Source organism: Sarcophilus harrisii, chromosome 2, assembly GCF_902635505.1.
Source record: "Sarcophilus harrisii chromosome 2, mSarHar1.11, whole genome shotgun sequence".
In the NCBI taxonomy this organism is placed as follows: Eukaryota; Metazoa; Chordata; class Mammalia; order Dasyuromorphia; family Dasyuridae; genus Sarcophilus; species Sarcophilus harrisii.
In genome coordinates, this window is record NC_045427.1 from 615,228,673 (window position 1) to 615,252,884 (window position 24,212).

The 24,212-nt window shown below is 48.9% G+C and overlaps 1 protein-coding gene across 2 annotated transcripts in view; it reads right to left on the reverse strand.

Moving 5' to 3' along the window:
• Window positions 1-253: 253 nt before the first annotated feature.
• Window positions 254-24,212, reverse strand: part of UNC5B (unc-5 netrin receptor B) — a 119,636-nt gene continuing 95,677 nt past the window's right edge. Inside the window, exons 5-17 of one of the 2 annotated variants that reach the window (XM_031956555.1) lie at window positions 20,007-20,187; window positions 19,641-19,808; window positions 18,760-18,924; window positions 18,509-18,541; window positions 13,821-14,015; window positions 10,538-10,927; window positions 8,827-8,914; window positions 7,025-7,193; window positions 6,543-6,776; window positions 5,098-5,247; window positions 3,309-3,473; window positions 2,555-2,736; window positions 254-1,617 (exon numbers count right to left, since the gene is read on the reverse strand). In XM_031956555.1, the coding sequence (XP_031812415.1) occupies window positions 1,452-1,617; window positions 2,555-2,736; window positions 3,309-3,473; window positions 5,098-5,247; window positions 6,543-6,776; window positions 7,025-7,193; window positions 8,827-8,914; window positions 10,538-10,927; window positions 13,821-14,015; window positions 18,509-18,541; window positions 18,760-18,924; window positions 19,641-19,808; window positions 20,007-20,187 (2,286 nt within the window). In that variant the 3' untranslated portion in view covers window positions 254-1,451. The remainder of the gene's footprint in view (window positions 1,618-2,554; window positions 2,737-3,308; window positions 3,474-5,097; window positions 5,248-6,542; window positions 6,777-7,024; window positions 7,194-8,826; window positions 8,915-10,537; window positions 10,928-13,820; window positions 14,016-18,508; window positions 18,542-18,759; window positions 18,925-19,640; window positions 19,809-20,006; window positions 20,188-24,212) is intronic. The other variant, XM_031956556.1, reaches the window with a different exon arrangement.

A 24,212-nucleotide genomic window follows, 5' to 3' on the forward strand; every position in this document is an offset into this window, starting at 1 on the left:
GGGAGCATAGAACAATGAACAAGCATCCACCAGGACGTACCAGGAATCTGGCGCAAGATGTATACCCTGACCCCCTCTGCTAACCTGGGCAGGCGGGCTGCCTTCCTTCCTAAGTGGCTCTGTTGTGGTACCTTCTAAATCCCATAATAGTTATTATTATTATTATTGGCTGAGGCAACTGGGGATAAGTGACTTGCCCAGGGTCACACAGCCAGGAAGTGCTAAGTGTCTGAGGGCAGATTTGAACTCAGGTCCTCCCGACTTCAGGACTGGTGCTCTATCCATTGCGCCACCCAGCTGCCCCCTACTAATAATTTTAGCATCAGCATCAGCCAGGATACCGACCAGTGTCAACCCTTTCCGATGATGCTATCGCACTCCCCTCCCTTCACCCTGCTCAGGAGAAACCTCTCTTTTTCCTTCTCCCCCTAAACCCCAGAGAAATGGGGGGGGAACCATTCTTAGGCATCTGGAGATGAGCAAAGCCAGGTGATTTAGCCTTCTTGTTGTCACAGATCTCTTCTGAATTTAGCCCAAGATTGATTTCTTTTCCAGTCAGCCTCTACTGGTCTCCTTCCCTCCCTCTCTCCCTCCTTCCTCCCTCAATTTCTGTGTTCTTTGCAACTTTTGTCCACACCCCCAAATGCACACACTCATCCACTCAAGGAAACAGTTTTTAAATCTTTTTTTTGTTTGTTTTTAGTTTTCTTTCTTTTTTTTTCTTAAAAAGGACTCATCCAAAGATCTGGATAATAAATCGTTTTGCGTTTCCTAAGAAACTGGGTTTTTTCCCCTCTTTTTTTTCCTTCGTTGCGGCTTTTGTGGTTTTCTTCTTTGACCTTTTAATTGCCATCTATCTAAAGCTCTCTCTTTCTCTCTCTCTCTTTTTGACAGAAGAAAGCAATTTGTCTAGATCATACTGGACTTCTTCAAAGCATAAAGTGATGTTAAAGGAGGAGAGTGGGGTAGGGCATTAGGAGGAGAGAGAAACCCATCATTTAAAAGAAATGGAAAGAGAATCCAACCCAGAAGCCTTAGAGAGAGCCCTGGTCTCTGAGGGCCGTGGGAGCCGTTGTGCATATATATGTCTGTGGGGTGGTGGTGGAGGGGTCACCTCCCCCTTCGACTGAGACTCTCGTCGTCACAGAGCCGTGGTCCCAAGTTCCCTGCGGCAGGAGGGTTGGAGCAGGAAGAGATAGAATCTGGGGCTGGGGGATTCTAGGCTCTCTTGTCAATGGAGTGTGTAGCTTTCCTAAGGCTGGTTATGGTAAGTGAGAGTGGGAAGAGGAAGAGGAAGAGAACGGGGAGACCCCTGTCTGCAGTGGTGGGGTGAGGGGGGAGAGGACATCTCCTCATCCCCAAACTCACCCCCCTTTTCCCTGTGCTCTCATCCTGTCCTGCCCCCTATAGTTCCACCCTTCCTCTGTCCATGGCTGGCAGTCAGGATGGCATCAGCAGTCACCGTCCGTGGCCATGACCACCAGCATCTCACTCTTGCCCATTTCTTCCAAGGCACTGGCCAGGGTATTGAGGTCACCGTCGTCCTGGTGCAGGGATTCCCACAGATCCAGGATCACCCCCGTGGGGCTTGCTTTGGTGGCAAAATAGTTCAGGTACCTGGGATTGGTGGAGAAAGAGAAGCATTGATTCCTTAATGGGGGAGGAAATCAGCAGATGATGGCATCAGGGTAGGGCAGAAGGAAACAGCTGGATTTGGGGGAATCTGGATTCAAATCCTGTGACCCATTTGGGGGATTATCTGCAAGTTACTGCATTTCTGTGACTCACTTTCTCCATTTACAAAGTGGGGATAATAACAACCTATGTTAACAAATGAGATTTTCACAAGACTAATAATTATCAAAACATTATTGCTATTCATATTATATTGATATTAAAATATCAATTCAACAACAATTGTGCAGGCATATGTTGAGTGCCTACGGTGCACAAGACACTGTGCTAGATGCTGGAAATACAAGGATAAAACAGTAAGTTTCTACCCTCAAGAAGCCAGGAGAGATTTGACATGTACACTGTAATAAATACAACACATGGCTAAAGCAGACAATCAGTAGAAATTAGTAGACTATAAGAAAGTATAGAAATTAGACAAACTAATTTCAAAAGGAAAGTAACTATGAGCTGTGGAGATCCAGTGCCTATAGGAGCTGCAACCTGAGCTGGCTTTGGGAGAGAGCCCGGGACTGCATAAGGTGAGTGAGTGGATTCTGTACAAAGGCACGGAGATGGGAGACAGAAGACTGGATTTGGAGAACAGCAAAGAGCAAGTTTGAAATGAAGGCTAGAAAGGCCCTGGGGAGCCTCGAGGGCAGGGGACTTTATCTGATGTTCCCCTTTATATCCTCCATAACAAAGTTGAGACTCAGTGCTCAAAGAATGAGCTCAAATCCAGAGCCAAAGGTAATCCAAGCAAGAGGAGATGGGGCTGGGTGAGGAGAGAAAGAGCCCCTTTCAATGATGGTGAATGTGGCCATGGTGGGGAGGGTGACCTGAGGGGTGCGTGGGAGAGCAGGAAGCCCCGAGCACTCACCTATCCATAGACAGCTTCTGGGCCAACAGCCTCCAGTCATTTCCCCGGGAGTTGGGAGCATCGAGGCTGTTGCAGATCTTCTGCCGGATGGACAATGGGATCTTGAAGGCGTAGGGCCCCACCTGGGTGGTCACCGCACTGCTGGGCGCAGAGCAGAAGTTGTCCAGGGAGCCGGCGGCCGTCTGAAAGGGCAAAGGCAGGGAGAGAAGTTAGGGAGGGCAGAGGGTCCCCCCGACACTCCCGCGGTTCTTAGACCCTCTCAATCAATTTATTCAGCTTCTTCTATAGGAGAAGCAGCTGGATACTGGGTGTACAAAAAAGAGGCAAAATAGATTCCCTGCCCTCAAAGAGCCTACACCCTACCGGGGAAGAGCCTATGGAGGAAGCCATACCCGGCTTGTTGGCTACTGATGTCTACGCCAAGTCCCACCTAGACTCTAAGTTCTTTAAGGGTGGGAATCGAGCCTAAAGACTTTCTCTATTATCTAACAGCTACTATAGTGCCCTGCACTTTGCACTGAACTTCTTTTTCCTGATTGTCAGTCACTGCAGACCCAGCTCTTTTCATATTTGATGACATTTTGTCCAACTCTGCTATTTATTCATGGAAAGAGGTGATCTGTCTCCCTGGGGTCCTGGGGGGGGGGAAGGATTGGACTCGGCAAGTATCATGAGTGGTCCTCCCTGGCCCTGGTGGGCAGCTCCCTCTCAGAGAAGTCCCCAGCGGGGGCAGCACTCCCATGCCCAGGCTCACCTCGGCCAGTGTCGTGTGCAGCTGGAATATCTGGCCCTCCCCTTCCACCTGCCGCACACAAATCTTGCAGGTGAGCTCCGTGGAGGTGAGGCTGTATCTTTCCAAGGTGAAGGTACAGTGCAGGGCCTTCTGGGTCCCGCTCCAGATGTGGTAGAAGGGGATTTCCTATGGGGAAGGGAGGGACATGTGCGGTCATATTTCAGTGGTCACCTCCCCCCTCTGCCAACCCATCCCAGGAGCATATGGCCATTCCACAGCTAGGAGCCCACGGCCAGTTCTGGGTTTCTCAGCCTGGGTTCCTCACTAGAGTAGGGTGTTAAAGTATGTGGATCCCCTTGGCAGTCTGGGGAAGCCTAGGAATCCCTTCTCAGAATCATGCTGTAAAGGTTAATAGAGATGCTAAATTTCAATTATAGATTAGTGACAGTAATGAAATGATTTTCCCAACTGAGTTTAAAGAGCCTTTGAAATCCATACATAGACCCACTGATCCAAGGGGGCATGTGGGTCCGACCAATCCCTTCCTATCCCAGAAGAGGAAATTGAGATTGGGAAAATCACTTGTCCAAGGTGACACAATTAGTAAATGGAACACACACACACACACACACGCACGCACACACGTGCGGACACACCCCAACCAAAAAAAAAATAAATCAAGTATTTCAAAATTTAAGTAGAAGGTTGGTCTATATTAACAACCACTTAAAGACTCCATACTATTTATTCCATTTATTATTCCCATTTCTACGTCCTTTTCCTCTTAGTAGTAATGACTAACCCTGATTTCAGGACCAATGAGGAAGAATATTGTCCATCTGCTGCCAGAGAAATGATGGACAACATGTGAAGAATGAGGTATGCCTTTTTTGGACATCTATCTATCTATCTATCTATCTATCTTTCTTACTCTCTCTCTCATTTTTGTTTCTTCCTTTCTTCCTTCCTTCCTCCCTTCTTTCTTCCTATTTCTTTCCTTCTTTCTCTCTTTCCTTCTTTCTCTCTTTCTTCTTTCTCTCTTTCTTTCTTCCTCTCTTTCTTTCTTTCTTTTTTTCTTTTCTCTTCCCTTCCTTCCCTTCCTCCCTTCTTTCTTTTTTCCTCCCTCCCTCCTTCCTTCCTTCTTCCCTCCCTTCCTCTCTCTTTCCCTCCCTCCCTCCCTCCCTCCCTCTTTCCTTCCTTCTTCCCTCCCTTCCTCCCTCCCTCCCTTTCTCTTTTCCTTCCTTCCTTCCTTCCTTCCTTCCTTCCTTCCTTCCTTCCTTCCTTCCTTCCTTCCTTCCTTCCTTCCTTCCTTCCTTCTTTTCTTCCTTCCTTCCTTCTTTCCTTCCTTCCTCTTTTCCTTCCTTCCTTCCTTCCTTCCTTTTTGAGAGGGAAGGAGGTGAGAGAGAGAGGAAAAATACTTGTTCATTGGGAAAAAATCAAATTTGTTCTAAAAAGAGAAAGAGCTTAGCAGACTTGCCAGTGCTTTGGAAACAGCAGCTGTTACTATGATTGTTGAGGAAGTGTCTCTATATGGAAAAGCAAGCCCATATAGCTAAGAGAGTCAGAAGCTCTGAGTTCAAATTTTGCTGCTGATGATCATCACTACCCTTATTACCCTGGGCAAGCGACAACCCCCCTGGGCCTCAGTTGGACGCCATGACTTCGGAGACCCCACTGAAGCTCTGGGCCATAGCCCTATGGCCCCAAGACCCCGGGCTCTCTTGATGTGGGGCCCTCTGCATCTTTCAGCAGGAGACACCTTCTCTCCGACACCCTGCACCTCCCCCACGTCCCAGGACTGTTTCCTCACCTGGTACTTGGCCAGCAGCTTGCTTCTCCACAGGGCATGGGGGATATCGTGGATGGAAAGGCGGAGGTTGTGGTAGCTGTCCTTAAAAAGCAGGGGCTTGGGCTCCTCCAGCAGGTACCCACCTAGGGTCTTCTCCAACTCCAGCACCTCCTGCAGGGCAGCCAACAGGAGAGCTCAGGGACCGGGCCCCCTTTCCCTCTAACCCTGACAAACTCTAGCAAGGGCCAGAGGGATCAGGACCAAGGAGAGGGGCGCCCAGGACAGACTAACAGAAGCCCAGCCCAGGGCAGGGGGCAGCTGAGAGAGGAGCTGGGTTGGAGGAGGCAGAAGAGGATGGCATCAAATGCCAGCTTGAGATAAAAGATGAGCTTGTGGGCAAAAAGGACCCAAAGAGAAGACAAAAATGGTTGTAACTCAATGCAGGGAATAGTTATTGATTTGTAAGAGAAAGTGGGAGGGAGATTTCAGAGACAGATTTATAAGAGAAGAGATAAAAAGAACAGAGATCCCAAAGATCTGATAATATTATGTAGAGCTCTCTGAGACAAGATCAGTCTTGGTTAAAGTTAAAGTGGGTCCGCTGAGATCTCCCACTCATTCAAGAGGGTTAGATTATGTTTCATTTTGTGATTCAATCTATATTCAGACACAATCACTTCCTTCTCTGGGTAGGGGCAGGATCTTTCATTACAAATCCTTCAGAGTAATCGTGGATCATTGTCCTGCTGAGAACAGCAAATAGACAATTTTTCCTGCAAATAAAAATGCCTGCGTGGGGCCTTTGGGGTGCCCTCTCTTTGCCGAGGCCCTGGTAGACGTGCAGCCCCCGAAGCTTGCTGAGAGCCACACTGGGGAGCCAGGAGAGACCTGCAGGTACACTGGCTGGGTGGCCTTGGTCCAGTCACCTTCCCATTGGCAAAACGTGGGTCCCAGAGTGATTGTTAGCTTCCAAGGTGCTAGTGTATGTAAAGCAACCCAAAGGAACGATACAAATGCCTTTTGTCATTAAATTAGCCCTGAGTCCTTGGACTTCACGCGCAACCCTGGTTTTAAATCTTCATTCCCAAGCCTGGCTTCCAGGCCAGCCATGATCTATTTTTGGAGGGGGTTAGTGGGAAAAGTCTACGGGAATAACAGAGAGAAGGTGCCTTGGATGAGACATTATCAGTGATGTCAGTATTTTTGCACACAAGTTAGGGTAGGGATGAGGGGATGAGGTGTCTAATGTACCCCCTGAGGTCAGGGACTTCCATTTTTGTCACTGTACCCCAAAATATCTAGCACATCGCCTGGCACTTAGGAGCCTCTAAAAAGTGTTTTTGTTTATTGACGTCAAGGAAGAACCAAGATGGCCCCAGAGGAGTTGGAAGGTACCGTGTTGAGTAGTCAGGGAAGCATGGAAAATAAAATAGGGGCTGTCCCCAGACTGGCAAACCCCAGCCTACCTTGAGCGCATCAGGTGTGTCTTCCAGGCAGTAGACTCTGAGGCTGTACTCCAGAGAGGTGCAGAGCGCAGGGGCAAAGATGGCCAACTGGAGCCGTTTGATGGCAGAGCGGGAGTAAGATTCCCCCATGAACACGTAGGTGCCCAGCTGGTCCAGAAGGATGTGGCAGGACTTGGCTTCCAGCTGGCAGTAGCAGGGGGTGTTCAGGGTCTCCTCCTCTAGAGTCACGACCTCCTACCAAGAGAGGGGTGGGAAGAGCCCCGGGGGGGAGGTAGGTCAGAGCTAAAGATGTGAGCTGGCCTCCCCAGGTTCGGGGGCTGAGCACCTCCAGGCTCACCAGCCAAAGAGGAGAGGATCCCTCTCCTGAAGGCCTTGGAAGGAGCAGTTCAGGGAGCTTGAGAGGAATCCCCACCCACCCCCCAGCCCCACGGAAGGGAATGAATGAGGTTGCTTTGTCCCATTCCATCCCCCTTCCTCCTTACCTCCCAGTTCCCCTGGTGGGACTGAGTCTTCAGCTGGAAGATCCAGTCACCGGAGCTGACCTCAGCACAGTGGGGGACCGTGAGGATAACCGGGCGGCAGAGAAGCAGTCCCGTGGGCCCGCAGGTCACCATGGGACTCAATACTGTCTGGGTCCCTTCCGAAGGTAAACTAGAGAAGGGGAGGGAGAGGGAGGAAGAAGGGGGGAAGGCAAGAATGAAGGTTGCTGCCCTCGAGGAAAGAGGGATCCTAAATGTGGGACACTTCTCTTGCAACCAGAACGGAAGCAGAGAGGACCTTAACTTGGCAAGAATCTCAGCGGGGGCCATTCCTGACCTGGCTACCGTCTGCAAGGGGGCCTTCACCTTGTGGAGTCTCCAAATGTCCTTGTGTCAGAGGGGGAAGGATAACTCCACCTCCCATCACAGTGAGAAGACGATGGGACAGAAACCCAGCACTGCCTGACACCCCCTTTATTACCGGGAAGGGACCGATGCCGGCCTGTCCTGGGACCCCAGGCAGTGGCCCCTGCCCAGGACCTACTCAGAGGGAAGGGGAAGGGCTCTGAGCAGTTATTGCTGGTGCTGGAGGATGGAGGGTGGGGGTAACCACTCTCTAGCCCCTCCAAACTTTATTGCTGTAAGGTAGTATAGAAGCAAAGAAAGAGGGAGGTGAGTGGGCCATGGGAAAATGCCCATTCCAGAATTAAAGAACTTAAGGTCAAATATTGCCTATATTGCTTATGATCAGGTCACACGGAACCAACCACTGAACACCCAGAGTCGCCAGGTTTCTCACCTGTCGGATGAGGGGATTAGACTAGACAGCCTTGGGGCCCTTCTAGCTCTTGGGTCATAGATTCCTCCCCATTTGCATCAGGGTGACTCCCATAATATTGCCTAGTCAGAGAAAGGGGCTCCCTACAAATAGACCCTTTTTCTTTCCATAATTCTGGGGGTTCAGTTTCCCATTCATAGGAGGGAAGGGACAGAAGGAAACCAGGGTCTGCAGCAAGGTGGGATTTGAGAAACACCAGGAAAGGCTGCAGTCTTCCCTCCCCCCCTCCCAGGCTCCTTCTTCTATTGTCCAGTGAAATGCTGCCATATTCCTCCCCCAGTGACTCATGCCTTTGGCTTAAGAAGCATCAGTTTTGGACATGGAGATGCCTCTGGGAAGGGTGAGGCATCGGGCTGTCACTGTGAGTCACTCACACCTAGCTGTGGGAAGTACTTTATTCAGATCTTTTTTCTTCTGACAGCTGGCTGAAATCCTGGCATTCAAGGAGTAGGGTTTGTTTTTTTTCCCCTGCATGATTTGCTTTTTTTTTTAATTATAGCTTTTTAATTGACAAAACATCTGCATGGGTGATTTTTCAACCTTGACCCTTGAAAAAACTTCTGTTCCAAATTCTCCCCTCCTTCCCTCCATCCCCTCCCCTACATGGCAGGTAGTCCCATACATGTTAAATATGTTAAAGTTTATGTTAAATACAATAAATGTATACATATCTATATAGTTATCTTGCTCACAAGAAAAATCAAATTTAGAAAGAAGGTAAAAATAACCTGGGAAGAAAAACAAAAATGCGAGCAAACAATCACAGTGGAAATGCTGTGTTGTGGTCAGGGAGTAGTTTTGATGGGAAAGAGAAAGGGGAGCATTTTGGAACAGAGGGCCCAGCTTGGAAAGGGAGGGCAGGACCACAGAGAGGGGCCCTGGGCAGCAAAGGGAGCCTGACAGAAAGGGAAGAAAAGAATAGCCCTGTGTAGGGAGGGGTCTGGGGGAGTGGGGCTCAGCTACTCACAGGGTGTTCTCTGCTTTGTTGATCAGCAGGTACATCTCGTAGAATTTCCCCTGGGGGATGGCTCCATTGGGGACCAGCAGGCTCACCCCTGGAGGGAAAGGGAATTCAGTGCAGGAAGGGGCACGAGCTCTGGGCTCTACAATTGCTCTGCCATGGGAGGACGGATAGGCTGCTCCCTGACTGATGCCAGGGCTGAGGGGCCCAGGAGACATGTTTGGTTGGGATAGAGACATGGTATAGTGGAAGAGGAGGGCCAAACTTTCAGCCAAAAGAACCAGCTGAGGAGACTGAACCAGATCACTGCAAAGATCCTTTTCAGTATGGACATTTCATGAGTCTAGATCAGGGGTCCTCAAACTACGGCCGCGGGCCAGATGCAGCAGCTGAAGATGTTTATCCCCCTCACCCAGGGCTATGAAGTTTCTTTATTTAAAGGCCCACAAAACAAAGTTTTTGTTTTTACTATAGCCCGGCCCTCCAACAGTCTGAGGGACAGTGAACTGGCCCCCTACTTAAAAAGTATGAGGACCCCTGATTCTACGGCACATAACTAACATCTCGGAGTCAGGAATATCTCAGTTCAAATTCTGCCTCTGATGCTTCCAAGCTGTGGGACTCCGAACACCGGTCTTAAGGTCTTTTACCTACAAAATGAGGAAGCTGGTCTTGGTGGTTTCTAGATCATTTTCAGCTCTAAAGATTCTAAACCCATGATCTTCATGCCAGGTACAGGACCAGCAAGAACTAAATGAAATCTCGTGTGATTTAGCCAAGTCAACTGAATCTTTGAGATAAAGGTCCAGCAGTCAGCTTTAATGTCAGCTCTACCATTTACTGTCTATGAGGCTGTAAGAAACTTCCCCTTTCTGATCCTCAGTTTCCTCATCTGTAAAATGGGGATAATAACACATTACCTACTTCACAGGGTGATGGTGAGGAAAACTATAAAAAACTATAAAGATCTACAGAAAATGTGAGCTATTATTATTTCCTTCCAGTTCTAAATTCCTATGACATTATGACTAAATAGAAAAGTGGCAGTGAAATATATAGGGCTAAACTTCAGTTTTAAAAATTAGGGTTCAAATCTTAACTTTTTATATTTACTGAATATTTTATTCTCTCTGAGACTCAGTCTCATCAACTGTAAATTGGGGATAATCATACTACCTCCTTCATAGGTAAGACTCAAATGAGGTAATGTGTGCAAAGCCTACCTCAGTGTAAAGAGCATAGGCTTTGAAGTCTGAAGATCTGGCTTTGGATCTGTCTCTGGCACTTTACTAGCTGTGTGACCAGAGGCAAGCCATTTAACCTCCTTTGCTTTTGATGTTCTCATCTATAAAGATGTTCTCATCTCATTTTATAAAAGGAAGAGACTGGACAGACTCCTTGGTCTCTAGAATGAAATCTCTGTGATGTGTTATAAGTGCTCTGCAAAGCTAAAATGCTACCTAAATGGCAGCCATCATCATCATTTTCATCACTAAGCCATGTAGTAGAGACCACAGCAGCGGGATGATCCAAAGGGAAAGGGAAAAGGAGCCAGGGCAGGAGGGGGTACAGTCACAGCAAAAGGAGGCAGGACTAAGGGAGAGGGACAAAGGAGCAGAGCTAAGGCTGGGACATCTGGAGGATTCTACATGGCTCCACCTTCTCAGAACAAGCTGCTGCCCTGACAGGGTTTTAAACACTCTGATGGGGTGCATACCTGTGCCAGGAATAGTGAGTCTCCCCCCGAGGCAGCCAAATGTCCCACTGGCACAGTTGCTAGGATCTCGAGGCAGTCCCAGGGGCTGCTGGGAGCTGAGGCTGGCATTTCTCAGGTTGAGGAAGTGAGCATCCCGGATCCCCTCACCCGGGTAGGTGCCCACAGGCAGGACTCCCAGCAGGTCAGCTCTATCAGGCAGACCCGGAGTGGATGATGTGGTGGATGAATTGTACACCTTGATCTTCAGGCTGGGCAGAGGATCAAGCAAGGGTGAGTTGGTCATAGGAATCTTATCCGAAGAGTCCTGCAGAGCAAACACAGGCCCTCGGTAGATGCCTGCACTGGCTGTGAGGTCAGGAGGCACGGATGGGTGCAATAGTTGCGGGTTGTCTGCAATTCAATACAGAAATCAACAATTAGTCGATAAGCATTTATTCAGCACCTACTGTATGCCAGGAACTGTGCTAATCATTGGGGATATAAAGAAAGGCAAAAAATAAGTCTCCCCTTGAGGAGTTCACCATGTAACATGCTAACACTTGTATACAGACAAAATACACAAGGGATGAATTGGAGATGAACAACAGAGAGCATTACAGGGAATCAGGCACGACTTCCTGAACTAAGCGGGATTTTAGCTAGGCTGTGCAGGAAGCCAGGGAAGATAAGGGGAAGAAATGAAATTCCGGGCTTGGGGGATTGCCAGAAATCCTGCTCAAGAACCTGGAAAAGGAGTGTGGTGTGTGAGAAATAGCAAGAAAACCAGTCCCGCTGGATTAAGCATGTTCAGGTCACTGTGGTGACCTGAGTGATGGGATGGGATAAGGTAATGAGGGGAACTGTAATTTCCTTGGCATAGGGAACTCTCAAGTGAGGAAGTGCCTTCTCCCAGGGCAGGTTGGCATCTTCTTGGCCACTTATAGTCTTAGAGGTTGTTGAGATCATTAAGAAACTAAGCAACTTGCATAGGATCACTTAATTAGCATGGCTTAGAGGCAGACGTTGAACTTGTCTTCCTAGCTTCAGGGTGAGCTCTATAACTAACATGCACTTGCCTATGATCTGAAGCATACAAAGACAAAGTAGAATATTCCTTGCCCCCAAGGACTTCCCTTCCTACTTGGAAAAGTCAATATAAGCAGAGATAAGTTTCATATACAAAGTGCTCTATAATTGCTAGTTGTAATCATCACCATCACCACCACACCATCATTGACCATTGTTATCATCATCATCATCATCATCACCATCATCACCATCATCAATGTCATAATTGTCATTTTTATTGTCATCACCATTATCATTGTTATTGTCATTATCATGATCATTATCATCACTATCATCGATATTGTCATCATTATCATGATCATGATCATCACCTTTATCATCAGTGTTGCCATTGTCATCATGATGATCATGATCATCATTATCATTGCTACTGTCATCATTATTGACATCATCGTCAGCCATTACCAGTGTTGTCTTATCATCTTCATCATTATGCAAGGTAGAGAGTGATGGAAGTAAAAGCAGAGATCAGAGAAAGTGTTTTCTAAAAGTATTAATCTCTTTTTTCTTTTGTGAGGGAATTGGGGTTAAGTGACTTGAGCAGGGTCACACAGCTAAGAAGTGTTAAGTATCTGAGGCCAGATTTGAACTCAGGTCCTCCAGAGTTCCAGTGCTCTATCCACTGGGCTATCTAGCTGCCCCATGTTCTAGAAGAATTTGAGGAAGGAGAGAACATGATCAGCTAAAAGAGATGGGATTAGAAAGTGTGACCTGGGATGCTACTCTTCACCTTACATGCACTGGTCTCCTCTCCCAGAAGGAGCCAGGAACTTTTAGGGACCATTTACCCGAGTCTTAATGAAAAAAAAAATGCATGGTTTCAGACCTAGTGTCAGCTTAACTCATTACTCATTGGTTACCTCCTCAACAAAGTCCTCCCTAGATGATCCACTGGGCATTTCTCTCCATCTTGAATAGACCCACATCTTATTCAATTTTGCACTTATTACATACTATCTCATTGGTCTCTTAGATTATTTTGTGCATCTTAATCTTATTCCCCAACCTTTTCTGGGATGGATGGATAGTGGTTTTTCCCATTATATGGTCAGAACTAGCATTTCTACTTTCAGATTTGCAAAGTACCTTACAAATATCATCTCATTTTATCCTCACAACAACCTGGGAGGCAGGAACTAGTATAACCCCTAGTATAACCCCATTTTAAAGATAAAGAAATGAAGACAGACAAAAATTAAAGGACTTGTCCAGTGCAGTGACCAGCCCTGAAATCAGAAGGACCTGAGTAACTCTGGACAAGTCACTTAACCAGAATTGTGAAAGAAAAAGAGAGAGAGAGAGAGAGAGAGAGAGAGAGAGAGAGAGAGAGAGAGAGAGAAAGGAAAGAAGGAAGGAAGGAAGGAAGGAAGGAAGGAAAGAAGAAAGAAAAAGTTGACCTGAGACTTTAAATGTCTTGCCTATGGTCCCAAAGCTAGAATATGTCAGTGGCAGAGCTCAAACTCAGGTCTTACTGCCTCAAAGACGGCTCTCTAGTCACTATCTTCTGCCATCTCCCAGGAAATACTCTTATGGTCCTGACTGGCTGGTGATTCCTGAAGGAGGAAGGCTGTCCCAAGGAGGACCTAAGTCCATGACATATGAAAATCAGTTAAGCTAACTGAAAATGTTCAGCCTGAAGAAGAGAGCACTTAGGGAGGACCTGATAGCTGTATTCAAGAATTTGAAGGGTCACCATAGGTATGTGATGTAAGCTCCTTGAGGGAAGGAACTGCTTCACTTTTGTCTTTGCAACCCCAATACTTGGTATACCTCTGGCATTCAGTAGGTGCTTAATAAGTGCTTTTTGGTTAGCTTTATTCTCCAAAGAATACCTGATGCTCCCATCAGAGATCTGGTCTGAGTGGACCATGGGGCCAGCGCTGGTGTTTGCTGCCCCAAGAACCCAAGCTCTTCCTTGTCTCTCAGTTTATTTCTCCTACCCACAAACCCATCCCTTGCTGGGTGGTGAGCTCCTTAAGACTGGGAGTAGGTAGGTCAGTCAATCAGCAGACTTATTCCCTGTGCCAGACACTGTGCTAAGAACATCTAAATAATATCCCTTCACAGCTGGGCATACAGCAGGTACTCAATAATTGCTCACTAATAGAGTCTAAACAAGGCCTGGTATCCCTGGCTCCCCATTCCCCTCCATCCCAGGATTCCTGCTCTCTCCAAGCCTCAGCCACTTCTTTCCTCCCCTTCTCCTTCTCCTTACTGTGCCGGGCTGTCTTGAAGTTAACCGGGTGGAAGCCACCAGTGAGGGCGGCGGATGAATCGGTGATGTCGGTGTCGAAGTCGCGGCAGCTGCGCCGGTACACCACCACCCCAACGGCCATGAGGATGACGATGAAGACGAAGATGGCCACCACCAGGCCCGCATAGAGAGCCACGTCTCCTGTTGCCTCCATCACTGGGAAAGAGAAAATGGAAGTGGAAAAAAGTCAGAAAAGGGGAAGGCAAAGCAGAGATCCCACCTCCGAAACCCCAAGCAATCCCCCTGGCTCTAACTAGATCTCCACCTTCGTGAAGGCAGCATGGAGCACTCCCTGGACTTGGAGTCACAAAGGTCTGAGTTCAAATCCTGCTTCTGACGCTTTCTAGCTGGGTGGCCCTTAACCTTTTTAAACATCATCAGTGACAACACAAATAGACTCCCCCAAAGAGACCCTGGTGCTCCTGTCAGAGACTTTGTCTGAATGGACCGTGGAATCCACAATCATCCCACTAACCCACCAGCATTGTTGTGTATAAAAATATGTATAAAAAAATTAGTGTATAAAAATGACTTGGGAGACTCTAAAATGCTATAAAAAGTCAGGTGTTATAAGCGGGAAAGACCCCAAAGGCCTAGTTTGCCTCTTACAAAGGGGATCCCACCCTGCTCCCCCAGCCTTTCGAAGCTTTCAGCATTGACAGGCTCGGGCTCAGGGACCTGCCAGACCAGGACAGGATACGGCCAGAGAAGCAAGTACTCATCATTTCCAAACACTATTACTTTTTTCCCAGCCCAATCTTGGATCGATTTGACAGGACAGAACAGATAGCCCAGTGCCTCTTTTATGAACAAGCAAACAGGTCTTGGAGAGGAACAGGTACGTGACTTAAACAAAGTCACAGAATGAGTTACAGCGTGGAACGCCAGGCTTTTAGAACTGGGCCGTTCCCATCAGGCTGTACAGCCTGTGTGAGCTGCCTCTGGGATTCAACCCCACTCCCGTGGCTGTTTCTGAGCTCCCATGTTCAGGAAGCAAGATGGCCCCACAGGAAAGACCACATGGTAGCCGAGGAGACAGCAAGAGAGGAGCAAGAGGAGAAAGCCATAGCCCTGAAAATTAGGGGGAGAAGGGAGTTGGAAAGCAGTAAAAATAAAGGGGGGGGCAGCAGGTGAGGAGGAAGGGCAGAGGCAGCCCTCACTCCTTTCCCTTCCTCCCGCCATGTAGAAGGTCAGCTAGCCTTGGGATGGATGTAGGGCCGGGGCAAGACTGACCAGCTGCTGTCACTAGCTAACCCAGCTAGGCATACTGGGGCCAGCCATCCAGCCTCAGGACACCCTGATGTTGTGCATTATAGCGGCTAATTCTTTCCTTCCTTTCTTCTGAGGAGCTCTGGGTAAATCGTCCTTTCCCCCAGCCTTTTATGGGATACCCCTCAACCTCGTTTATGAATAAGGGAACAGGTCTTAGAAGAGGATAGGACCTGACTTAGAACCAGAATCACAGAGTTATGGCAAGGGTCTCCGGACTTTCATCTCTGGGCTTTCTCCCTGTACACCCAGTGTGAGCTGCCCCTGGGATACAATCCCATTCTCATGGCCGTTTCTGAGCTCCCACGTTCAGGAAGCAGGAGGGCCCCATAGAAAAGTTAGAATTCTTAAATAGGCTTTGTCTGCAGCCCACCCCCTCCCTCTGCTTCTTTTTGCCACCTCTCTCTCATTTTAGAGCTCTTTTGCCCAATGTATTTTTAGCCATTTGTCACATCTCTCAATTAGACTAGAAGCTCCGTGAGGGGAGACACCTTGCCTTAAGTGAACCTGGCATCTTCCCCAATGTCTAGCCCAGGGCTCTGCGAAAAGATTAACTGAATTCTCAGCCTCAGCTCCTCCTAACTGTATGACCCCATAATTTGAGGTCTCTGAGCCCCAGTTTCCTCATCTGTAAAATGGGGATAATAATAGTACCTATCTTACACGGTTGTTGCAAGGATCAAATGAGTACCTGTGTCTTAAAGGGCTACACAAATGCTAGCTATTAGAAGCCATTATGTGATGGCCTCCAAGGTTTCCTTCTGTGATTTGGGATGGCGGGCTCAGTCCGGGCAAAGACCACGTGTCCCATCCCGGATCTGGCTTCCCCGGCCTCCCCAGCTCCTAGCATTCAGGAAGGGCACCTAGCATTCGGGTGACACTCTCGGCTGGCCAATGGTTTGGCTGAGAGGCTGGGCTTCCCTGCCACCCTCTGCTTTACCCCGCTTTTGGATGGTTGCAGAAATGGGGGTCAGTTCTGTCTGCCTTCTCATGCACTGTATCACCCACATGTGGCCATTTGCTCAGTAATTTACAATCTCCAATTAGCCAACCTGGCTTCTCCCTCTCCCTCAGCACTCCCCCCACCGTCCTCCAGAGAGCTGGGGGTCGTTCAGCATTATTGCTAATTTTATTACTCCAGAATTATCTGGGAGCTGTAGTTTAATTACCACAGTATTATTTGGCTATTGCTGCTTTATTAGCCTTGGTGTTATTACTGTAGCATTATTAGCACGGACACCCGGGGGGGCTGACTTATGAGACAGTAAGTCCCTGGCAGGATGGGGAGAAGAGAAAAAGGGAGGGAAGGATGAAGGAAGAGAGGGAAAGATGAAGGAAGGGAGGGAAAGATGAAGGAAGGGAGGGAAGGATGGAGAAAGAGAGGGAAAGATGGAGGAAGGGAGGAAAAGATGAAATAAGGGAGGGAAGGATAAAAGAAGGGAGGGAAAGATGAAGGAAGAGAGGGAAGGATGGAGGAAGGGAGGGAAAGATTGAGGAAGGGAGGGAAGGATGGAGCAGAGAAGCTGGGAGGTGATATGGATGAGAAGAGAACAGGGAATGATGGGGTGCCCAGGGGTAACTTTGGAGAGCATAACCAGCCATTTGGGGCCAGGAGGGGTGACATCAGTGGCTAAAAAGCCCAGAATTCTGACCTGTGGTTTGGCCATCTGAGAAGAGCGTCTCTATTCTGAGAGAATAAGAGCCAGCTGAAGATTGAAGGGGAAGGAATGGGGCATAAGGAACAGGACTCAGGCACGTGACACTGAGGACACAGGAATGAGGGAGAGCAAGGGCATGAGGGGACCAGAATGGGGGAGGAGAGTCTCAGTTGAGGGATTCAGCACTTTGGCTCCCTCCAAGGAAGCGGAAGCAGCACTGACTGAACCCCATATGTCAAACCACCTACGTCAAGTGGACCTTGCAAACGAGGTCTCTAGTGCTCTCCCTTGCTCTCCAGCCAATGTATCCATCTCTCTACAGCTACAAGAAACAATCCAGATACCATTCCAAGACAAGAATATTGTCTTTCCGGGGGAGATCCCCAGCATCCTTCACTTGGGATGGTCTACCGCTTGCCCATGTGCCTTTAGCCTTTTCCCTTTCTCTCCTCAGATGGTTTTGGGGGGATACAAAGGGCCATCTGTGGACAAAGAACTCTCCTTGTGCCTCCCAAATTCCTCATCAGATAAAGAAGCTCCTTCAACCATTTCTAACATATTTAAAGGGTAGGGGACCTCAGAGATCACCTAATCCAGGTGTTTCTCACCTAAGGCCCATAGAGCCTCCAGACTCCAAGGTCTGTGCTGTAAATGGAAAAAAATGAAGCCTTTTTTCTTCTTGAACTTCTAACGGAAATATAGCATTTCTTAAAATTACTTTAAAACATTATGATAAGGCTCCATCAGACTACCCAACGAAACCACAGGAGAAAAAAAATGTTAAAAATAATCTAATCACTTCATGTTATAGAAATGATGTTGAGAGATATTAAGGCTCTGTGTGTGTGTGTGTGTGTGTGTGTGTGTGTGTGTGTACACAAATCTTATGGCTCCTAATACTTCCTCTGAGGTAGGGATTTCCTATTTGACAGAAAAAGAAACTGAGGCACAGAGCTCATTAATTTGCCAAATGTCAGGTCTCCAGATCCTTGGATCTGTTCTTTTCAGTCTCTTAGGGGGTGCTTGCCTTTCTGGGAACAACACTACTATGTCCAGCAAGTTCTAGTTAGTTTGGGCAAGATTTGAATGCTGGTCTTCTTGGATGGTATCATTATAAGATTACATAATTCTCATTTTTAATCTGTCAAAGGAGTCTCTATGGTCGCCTCTAGCTCTAGAATCTGAGACACCAGGAGCTAACTGGGGGAGGCAGGAAGTGGTCTGCACTGCAGAGGAGAAACTCAGCCTGAGTATCATCTCCAAAAAATTACAGGGCTTAGATCTTCCTTTCACTCAGAAGACGAATAAAGGATTGGACCCAATACTACCACTGTGTGACGTTGGAGGAGTCACTTTCCTTCCCCTAAACTTCTATAAAACAAGGTGGAAGTGAACGTGTCGAAGGGTCCTCCAGTGCTCTCCTTCTATCCTGTCTGTGCTCCAGGGCTCTTGCCCCTCTATCTCTGTAGACGGAAGTGTGCTGTCTCTATTTGACAAAGCAGAATGCACGCCATTGGACGCTATCGCCCCTCGTAATGAGGAGGAAGCCCAGTCACCTCTGGGTTTCTGGATCCTCAGGACGTAGGTTCCAGGAACGAGATGCTCTCGGTTCTTCTGCTCCCCCAGCCCCTGAGACCTCTCATCCCCCTCTAGCCCATGAGAAGACAATCAGTTAGAATGATCCCACAGCAGATAGAAAATGGTCATGAAATGGGGACTTACGGTGGCTATTGGGTTCAGTTAGAACTCTTTTATCTGTTAGAGAAAACAAAGTAAAAGAAAAAATGATATGGGTGAATATGATGAAGATGAAGATGACACAGAAATGACACATGGGAGGCCCAGAGCAGCCCCCCGTGGCGGGCCCTCATGCAGGCACCAGTGGTTGGGGACAGCTTTGGGGGGTCGGGCCTGCTGCTTCCCACCCCCCCCCCCACGCCTGCTGTTCCCCCCCCCCAGGGCAGCTCACTCACTCTGAGTGCACAGCCCATCCGTGCAGTTCTTGGAATCCAGAAGCGTCCCGCTGCAGTCCCGACCCCCGTTCTGGGGTGGGGGGGCCGTGCATTCCCGGCTGCGCCAGTGCGTGCATTCTGTGCTGCAGGCCGACCACTTACTCCATCCTGTCCACGCTCCGTCTACTGTGGATCACGCGGCCGCCGCCCAAGCATTCACACGGGGATGGAGAAACACGGGGAGCGCAGGTGCCCGCAGGTATGTGGGGGAACGAGGCAGGTACACAGCACGTGTATGACACATACAGTCAGACAGACGGACAGATGGGAGAGGCGGACAGAAGTCACGCATTCACATGGGGATGGAGAAACACGGGGAGCGCAGGTACCCGCAGGTGTGTGGGGGAATGAGGCAGGTACACAGCACGTGCACGACATGTAGAGTCAGACAGATGGACAGTCAGACAGAGGGACAGATGGGAGAGGCGGACAGAAGTCACACATTCACAGTCAGACACACACCCAGAGAGCAGGACACAGACAGAGAGAGGAGCATATGGGGAGTCGGGTATCAGACACACAAATAAGACAATGAAACAAAGAGAGGAGGATTACTCATCTTCAGACTGGGAAGAACAACTGAGGAGTCTCAGGTGAAGAGTATGGGGGGGGCGCCTTTTCCCAGGGACTCTGGGCTCATCCAATGGGTAGCACCAGGTGAGGGGTATGTAGGGGAGACCCCACTAAGTGATCCCTGTATGGAAGCCCCCAAGGGCAGCTTCCTAAGCCTCCGGGGGCTCCGAGCTGACCTCTGGCCTGTCCCTGGGGAGGGGGTAATGGGTTCCTGGGGACTAGAAGGCTAGAGAAGCAACATGTGTGGGCCATCTGGGGCCTGTCCTTACCTGGGCACATGGTGGTACAGGCGACCTTCTGGAAGGCCTGCCCCTCACAGAATGCACCGCCATTGAGGGGCGCAGGGTTACTGCAGGTCCGGGTGCGATTCTGCCAGCCCCGCCCACAGCGGTTGCTGCAGGGAGACCACTCTGACCAGGTGGACCAGCCACCATTCACTTTGGGGAGAAAGGAAGGAAAAAAGAGGGGAAGGGAGAGAGGAAGAGAGACTGTCATCATTGTCTGATGAAGCATCCACCCCATGGCTAACCTTAACCCAAGTTATGGCCGTGCCTCCCAGAAGGCAGCCCCCAGTCTTAGAACGAGAACCCTTACAAACGGGAGGGACCCCTGGAACCCGGTGCCCGCCGCCCTACCATAAACAATGATGGTGGCCGTGGTGCTCCGGCGTTTGGCCACGATGTTCTTGGCCACACACGTGTAGTTGGCCGTGTCCGAGAGCCGGGCCTGCCGGATGATGAGGTTGTGGTCAATGGTGAGCAGGTAGTTGCTGTCCTGAGCAGGGTCGATGACGTCCTCGTTCTTCAGCCACTCGACCTGGGGGAAGGGGACGCGGCAGAGAGGAGGAAGTTAAGTGAACATCCAAGGGACAAGCCTCCCCCCAACTTGGGAAGTCCCCAAGGGCCAGGCCCCGGGCCGGCCTCGCTCCGAGGGAACCTGCTAATAAATACAGCGGCAACGATGAGCATTCGGAGTCTGGACAGAGAAGAAAGGGGAGATTTCCAAATCAAACATTAAGTTCCTTCTGTGTGGATCAAGTACCAAAATCTAAGTAATTCTATTTAGCCTACAAAGCGTTTGTAAGCTCTGGGCCAGGTACAAGGCCAGGACATAAGCAACCGAGGGAAAAAGCAAAGACATTTTGTGTCCTCGAGGAGATGTTCTAATCAGGGAGCAATGAAGGCTCGTACGCAGAGGTACCCAGAGAAGTGGATACAGATCTCAGGTAACACAGAAGGGGGGCAGGAGGGAGGGAGCATCCGGCTGGGGGTCTCAGGGAGGCCTCCTGCAGGAGGCGGGGGCTGAGCTGCCTCCTGACTGGAGCTGGGGGCTCCAAGGGACGGAGGCGAGGAGGGAGAATGTTCCGGGATGGAGAGAGACCCAGTCATTGGGGAGACATGACACACAGCCACTGCACAGTGATGGGGAATGAGCACCACTGATTTGGAAGCCATTAAGTCCAAGCTTCTTCTGACAGATGAGGAAACTGAGGAGCCAGAGAGGCTTGCACAGGTCAGGAGGCGAGTGTGAGGCGCTATTTGGACTGCAGGGTCACTTCGACACACATCTCTGAGGATACAGAGAGAGGCTTACAAAGTATGGTGAGATCTAAGGCTGAAAAGGTCACTATGTCTGTCTCCTTTTCATAAATGAAGAAAGGAAAATCCCAGACAGAATGACTCCTTTATGTTCTGGAGTGGATGAGGGGAAGTAGCAAAAACAAAGCTTTTCTCCCCTTATTTTCTCTGACCACTGAGCAAGACTCTCCACGTGCGAACCAAGGATGTGGGGCTGCGTAATGGAGGTGTTGGTGCATGCAAAGGCTTGGGGCACTTGTACTAATTAGCAACGGAAAGATCAAGGGAGCAGGGGAGAGAAAAGGAGAGAGACAGAGAGAAGGGGTGAGAGAGGGGGACACACAGAGGGGATGGGACAGAAAAGGAAGAGAGAAGGAGAAAGAAAGAGGAGAGATAGACAGAAAAAAGACAGAGACAGAGAGAAAGAAGAGATCAGAGAGGAAAAGAGAGGGAGGAGTTAAGAAAGAGGAATAGAGAAGAGGGGAGGGAGAGAAAGGAAAAGAGAGAAGGGGGAAGAGAGGGAGAGAAAGAAAGAGAGGAGAGACAGAGAGACAGACAGAGGCAGAGAGAGGGGAGAAAGAAAAAGAAAGAGAGAGGGAGAAAGAGAAAAAGAAGGAGGAGGAGGAAGAGGAGAAGGAGAAAAAAGAGAGAGACAGATGAGAGAGAGGGGGAAAGAGGAGGGAGAGGAGAGAAAGAGAAGGAAGGCAGGAGAGAGGAGAAGAGAGAAAAGGGGATGGGAGAGGAGAGAGGGATAGACAGATATTGCATTTTTTGCCCTGAGATGTGGGTGAGAGGACCCTCCTCCTCCAAAACCTGGCTTCCCTAGCCTCTCATGAAGCAGTTCTTTAGATGCTTATTTCTTCATGTCACCTCTTCACTCTCTCCCCATCCTGGGGTTGACTTTTCGACATCTTCCTGTTGCAAACTTGCCCGTTCCAGTTTCTGTGAAATCCCAGTCTCCGAGGATTGGCGGGGGGGATTTAACTTCAACCCACTCTTCTTTATTTTTTAATGATAAAAACACACTCAGAGAGATAAATGGCTTGTCTGAAGCTCCACGGAGCTTCTACCTCTACTGGTCCTTTCCATGCAGCTTGATGCCATAATGGACAGAAATGTTGGAGCAGGAGTCAAAGTCTGAATCTGTGTCATGTTTCAGACCCTATCCTCAGTTTTCTCACCTGTAAAATGGGAATAAAAATAGCACCTCCCTCCCAGGGTCACTGTAAAGCGCAAATGAGATCACATTTGTAAGGTACTTAACCAGATCAGTAGATGAATGCTAAACACACCCACGGATATTTTATGTAATAACATCTCTATAAACCTGCTGCCTCTTTAATATAATTTCAGTGTCCAAGACTAATAGGAGCACCCCTCGTAAGCAGGGAGGAAGGGGATGGACCAGTCTAGAGAAGGGTGGGAGGGGAGAGGAGGAGAGCCAGAGAATTCGCACACCCCCTTCATCCATATTTTACTTTCTCACAGCAATAATAAGAACATAATGATAGCTTACATTTATACGCTACTTTAAGGTTTAAACAGCACTTCATAGACTTCTTTTGAGTCTCCCTCAGATCCTGTGAGGCGTTATTATCCCCATTTTATAGAGGAGCTAACTGAGGTTTGGTAAGTTGGATGATTTCATAATACCACAGAGCTGGGACGCATCCCAGAGACCGTGTTTGAGAATTCCCCTTCCCTTCTCCAGCGTCCTGGGCATCCAGCCATGGCCGGAAGACCAAGAACAAGATTATCATTGCGTCCCAACGTGGTCCATCCCACCATCCGAGAGCTTTCAGTATCAAGAAGGTTTTCTTTGCTTTTGTTTTGCAGCAAAACCAAATCTGCCTCTGCAAGGCCCCGGTACTGCTCCCAAGCAGAACAAAGTCAATCTCCTTTCCATGGCTCCCCTTCTAATCTGCTGCAGAGCTGACTCTGAATTTCCCCAGGCCTTCCCTCTCCCTCTTCCCTCCCCAGACTGACTGTGCCCAGTTCCTTGCACCACATCTCAAGGCTGCCATTCTGAGGCACCGGGCCGTCCTGGATGCTCTGCTCAAATCTTTCCCATTGAGTGATCCAAGTTCTTCCTGAGGATGTTGTTCAAGGGCACCCACTGCCCTTCCACCTCAATGGAAAGGGAGCTGGCGAGCTGAGTGCAAATCCTATCTGATATTGTTGTATGACCATGAGCTTGAGTTCTCTGAGCCTCAGTCTTTTCAGCAGTAAAATGGGGATTATAACCTAGACGTGTTTATATCACACAAGATCGAATGTGAGAACATGCAGAAGTGCTTTGTCCCCCTAAAAGTGCTGCAATCAGCAGGGGCCCCTCGGAGTCTGCCCACGAGGGGCTCGTATGCGTACGTGGACCTTCAGACAGACTCAGCAGCCCCGGACAAGCGTGGAGGTGAAGTGTGTGATGAGAAGTCAGAGCAGCAGCCCCGTCTTCCAAAATAAACATTTGGGCCCAAATAGCAGCTGACAGTCTCCAGACAAGCCCATCTATCCATCACGCCCCCATCCATCTGTGCAGCCGGTGCAAACGGCTGCCTCATCTTGCTGGAACTTCACCAGTGCCCTGCTGGGGTCTCAGCGGAGCCAGGAACGCTACCAGACACCGGGGGCTCGTAGCTGCCAAGGATGCTAGAAAGTGGGCTTCCACAAGGAGATCAGGGAGGGCTTCTCTGAAGGTCACTTACTTAGAGGGATGGCGCGAAGGGAGACAAGGAGCCAAAGAGAGGAGGTGAAGGGGGGGCAGGTAAGTGGGGGATTCTGCGTGGTGTAGACTCAACTTCTGCAAGTCTGTCCTTCTTTTCTCCTTTATTTTCCTTCCTCCCTCCCTATCTTCCTTCCTTTATTCCTTTGTTTTTTCCTCTCTTCTTCCTCCATTTCTTCCTACCAATCTTCTTTTCTCCCTCCCTCCATTTCTTTCTTCCTCCCTTCTTCTCTCTGTTCCTTCTTCCATTACTCCTTTCTTTCCTTCCTTCTTCCCCCTTCCCTTCTTCCATTCTTTCTTTCCTTTCTTCCTTCTTTCTTTCTTTCCTTCTTCTCTCTCCTTTCCTCTATTCCTTCATTCCTTCCTTCTTCCTCCTTCCTCCCCCATTCTTTCTTTCTTTCCTTCCTTTTCCCCTCTCTCCTTTCATTCCTTCTTTCTTACCTTTCTTCCTCTCTTCTTCCCTTCCTCCATTACTTCCTTCCTCCCTTCCTCCCTTTCCCTCCTTCCATTCCTTCCTTTCTTCCTCTCTCCCTCCCTCCATTCCT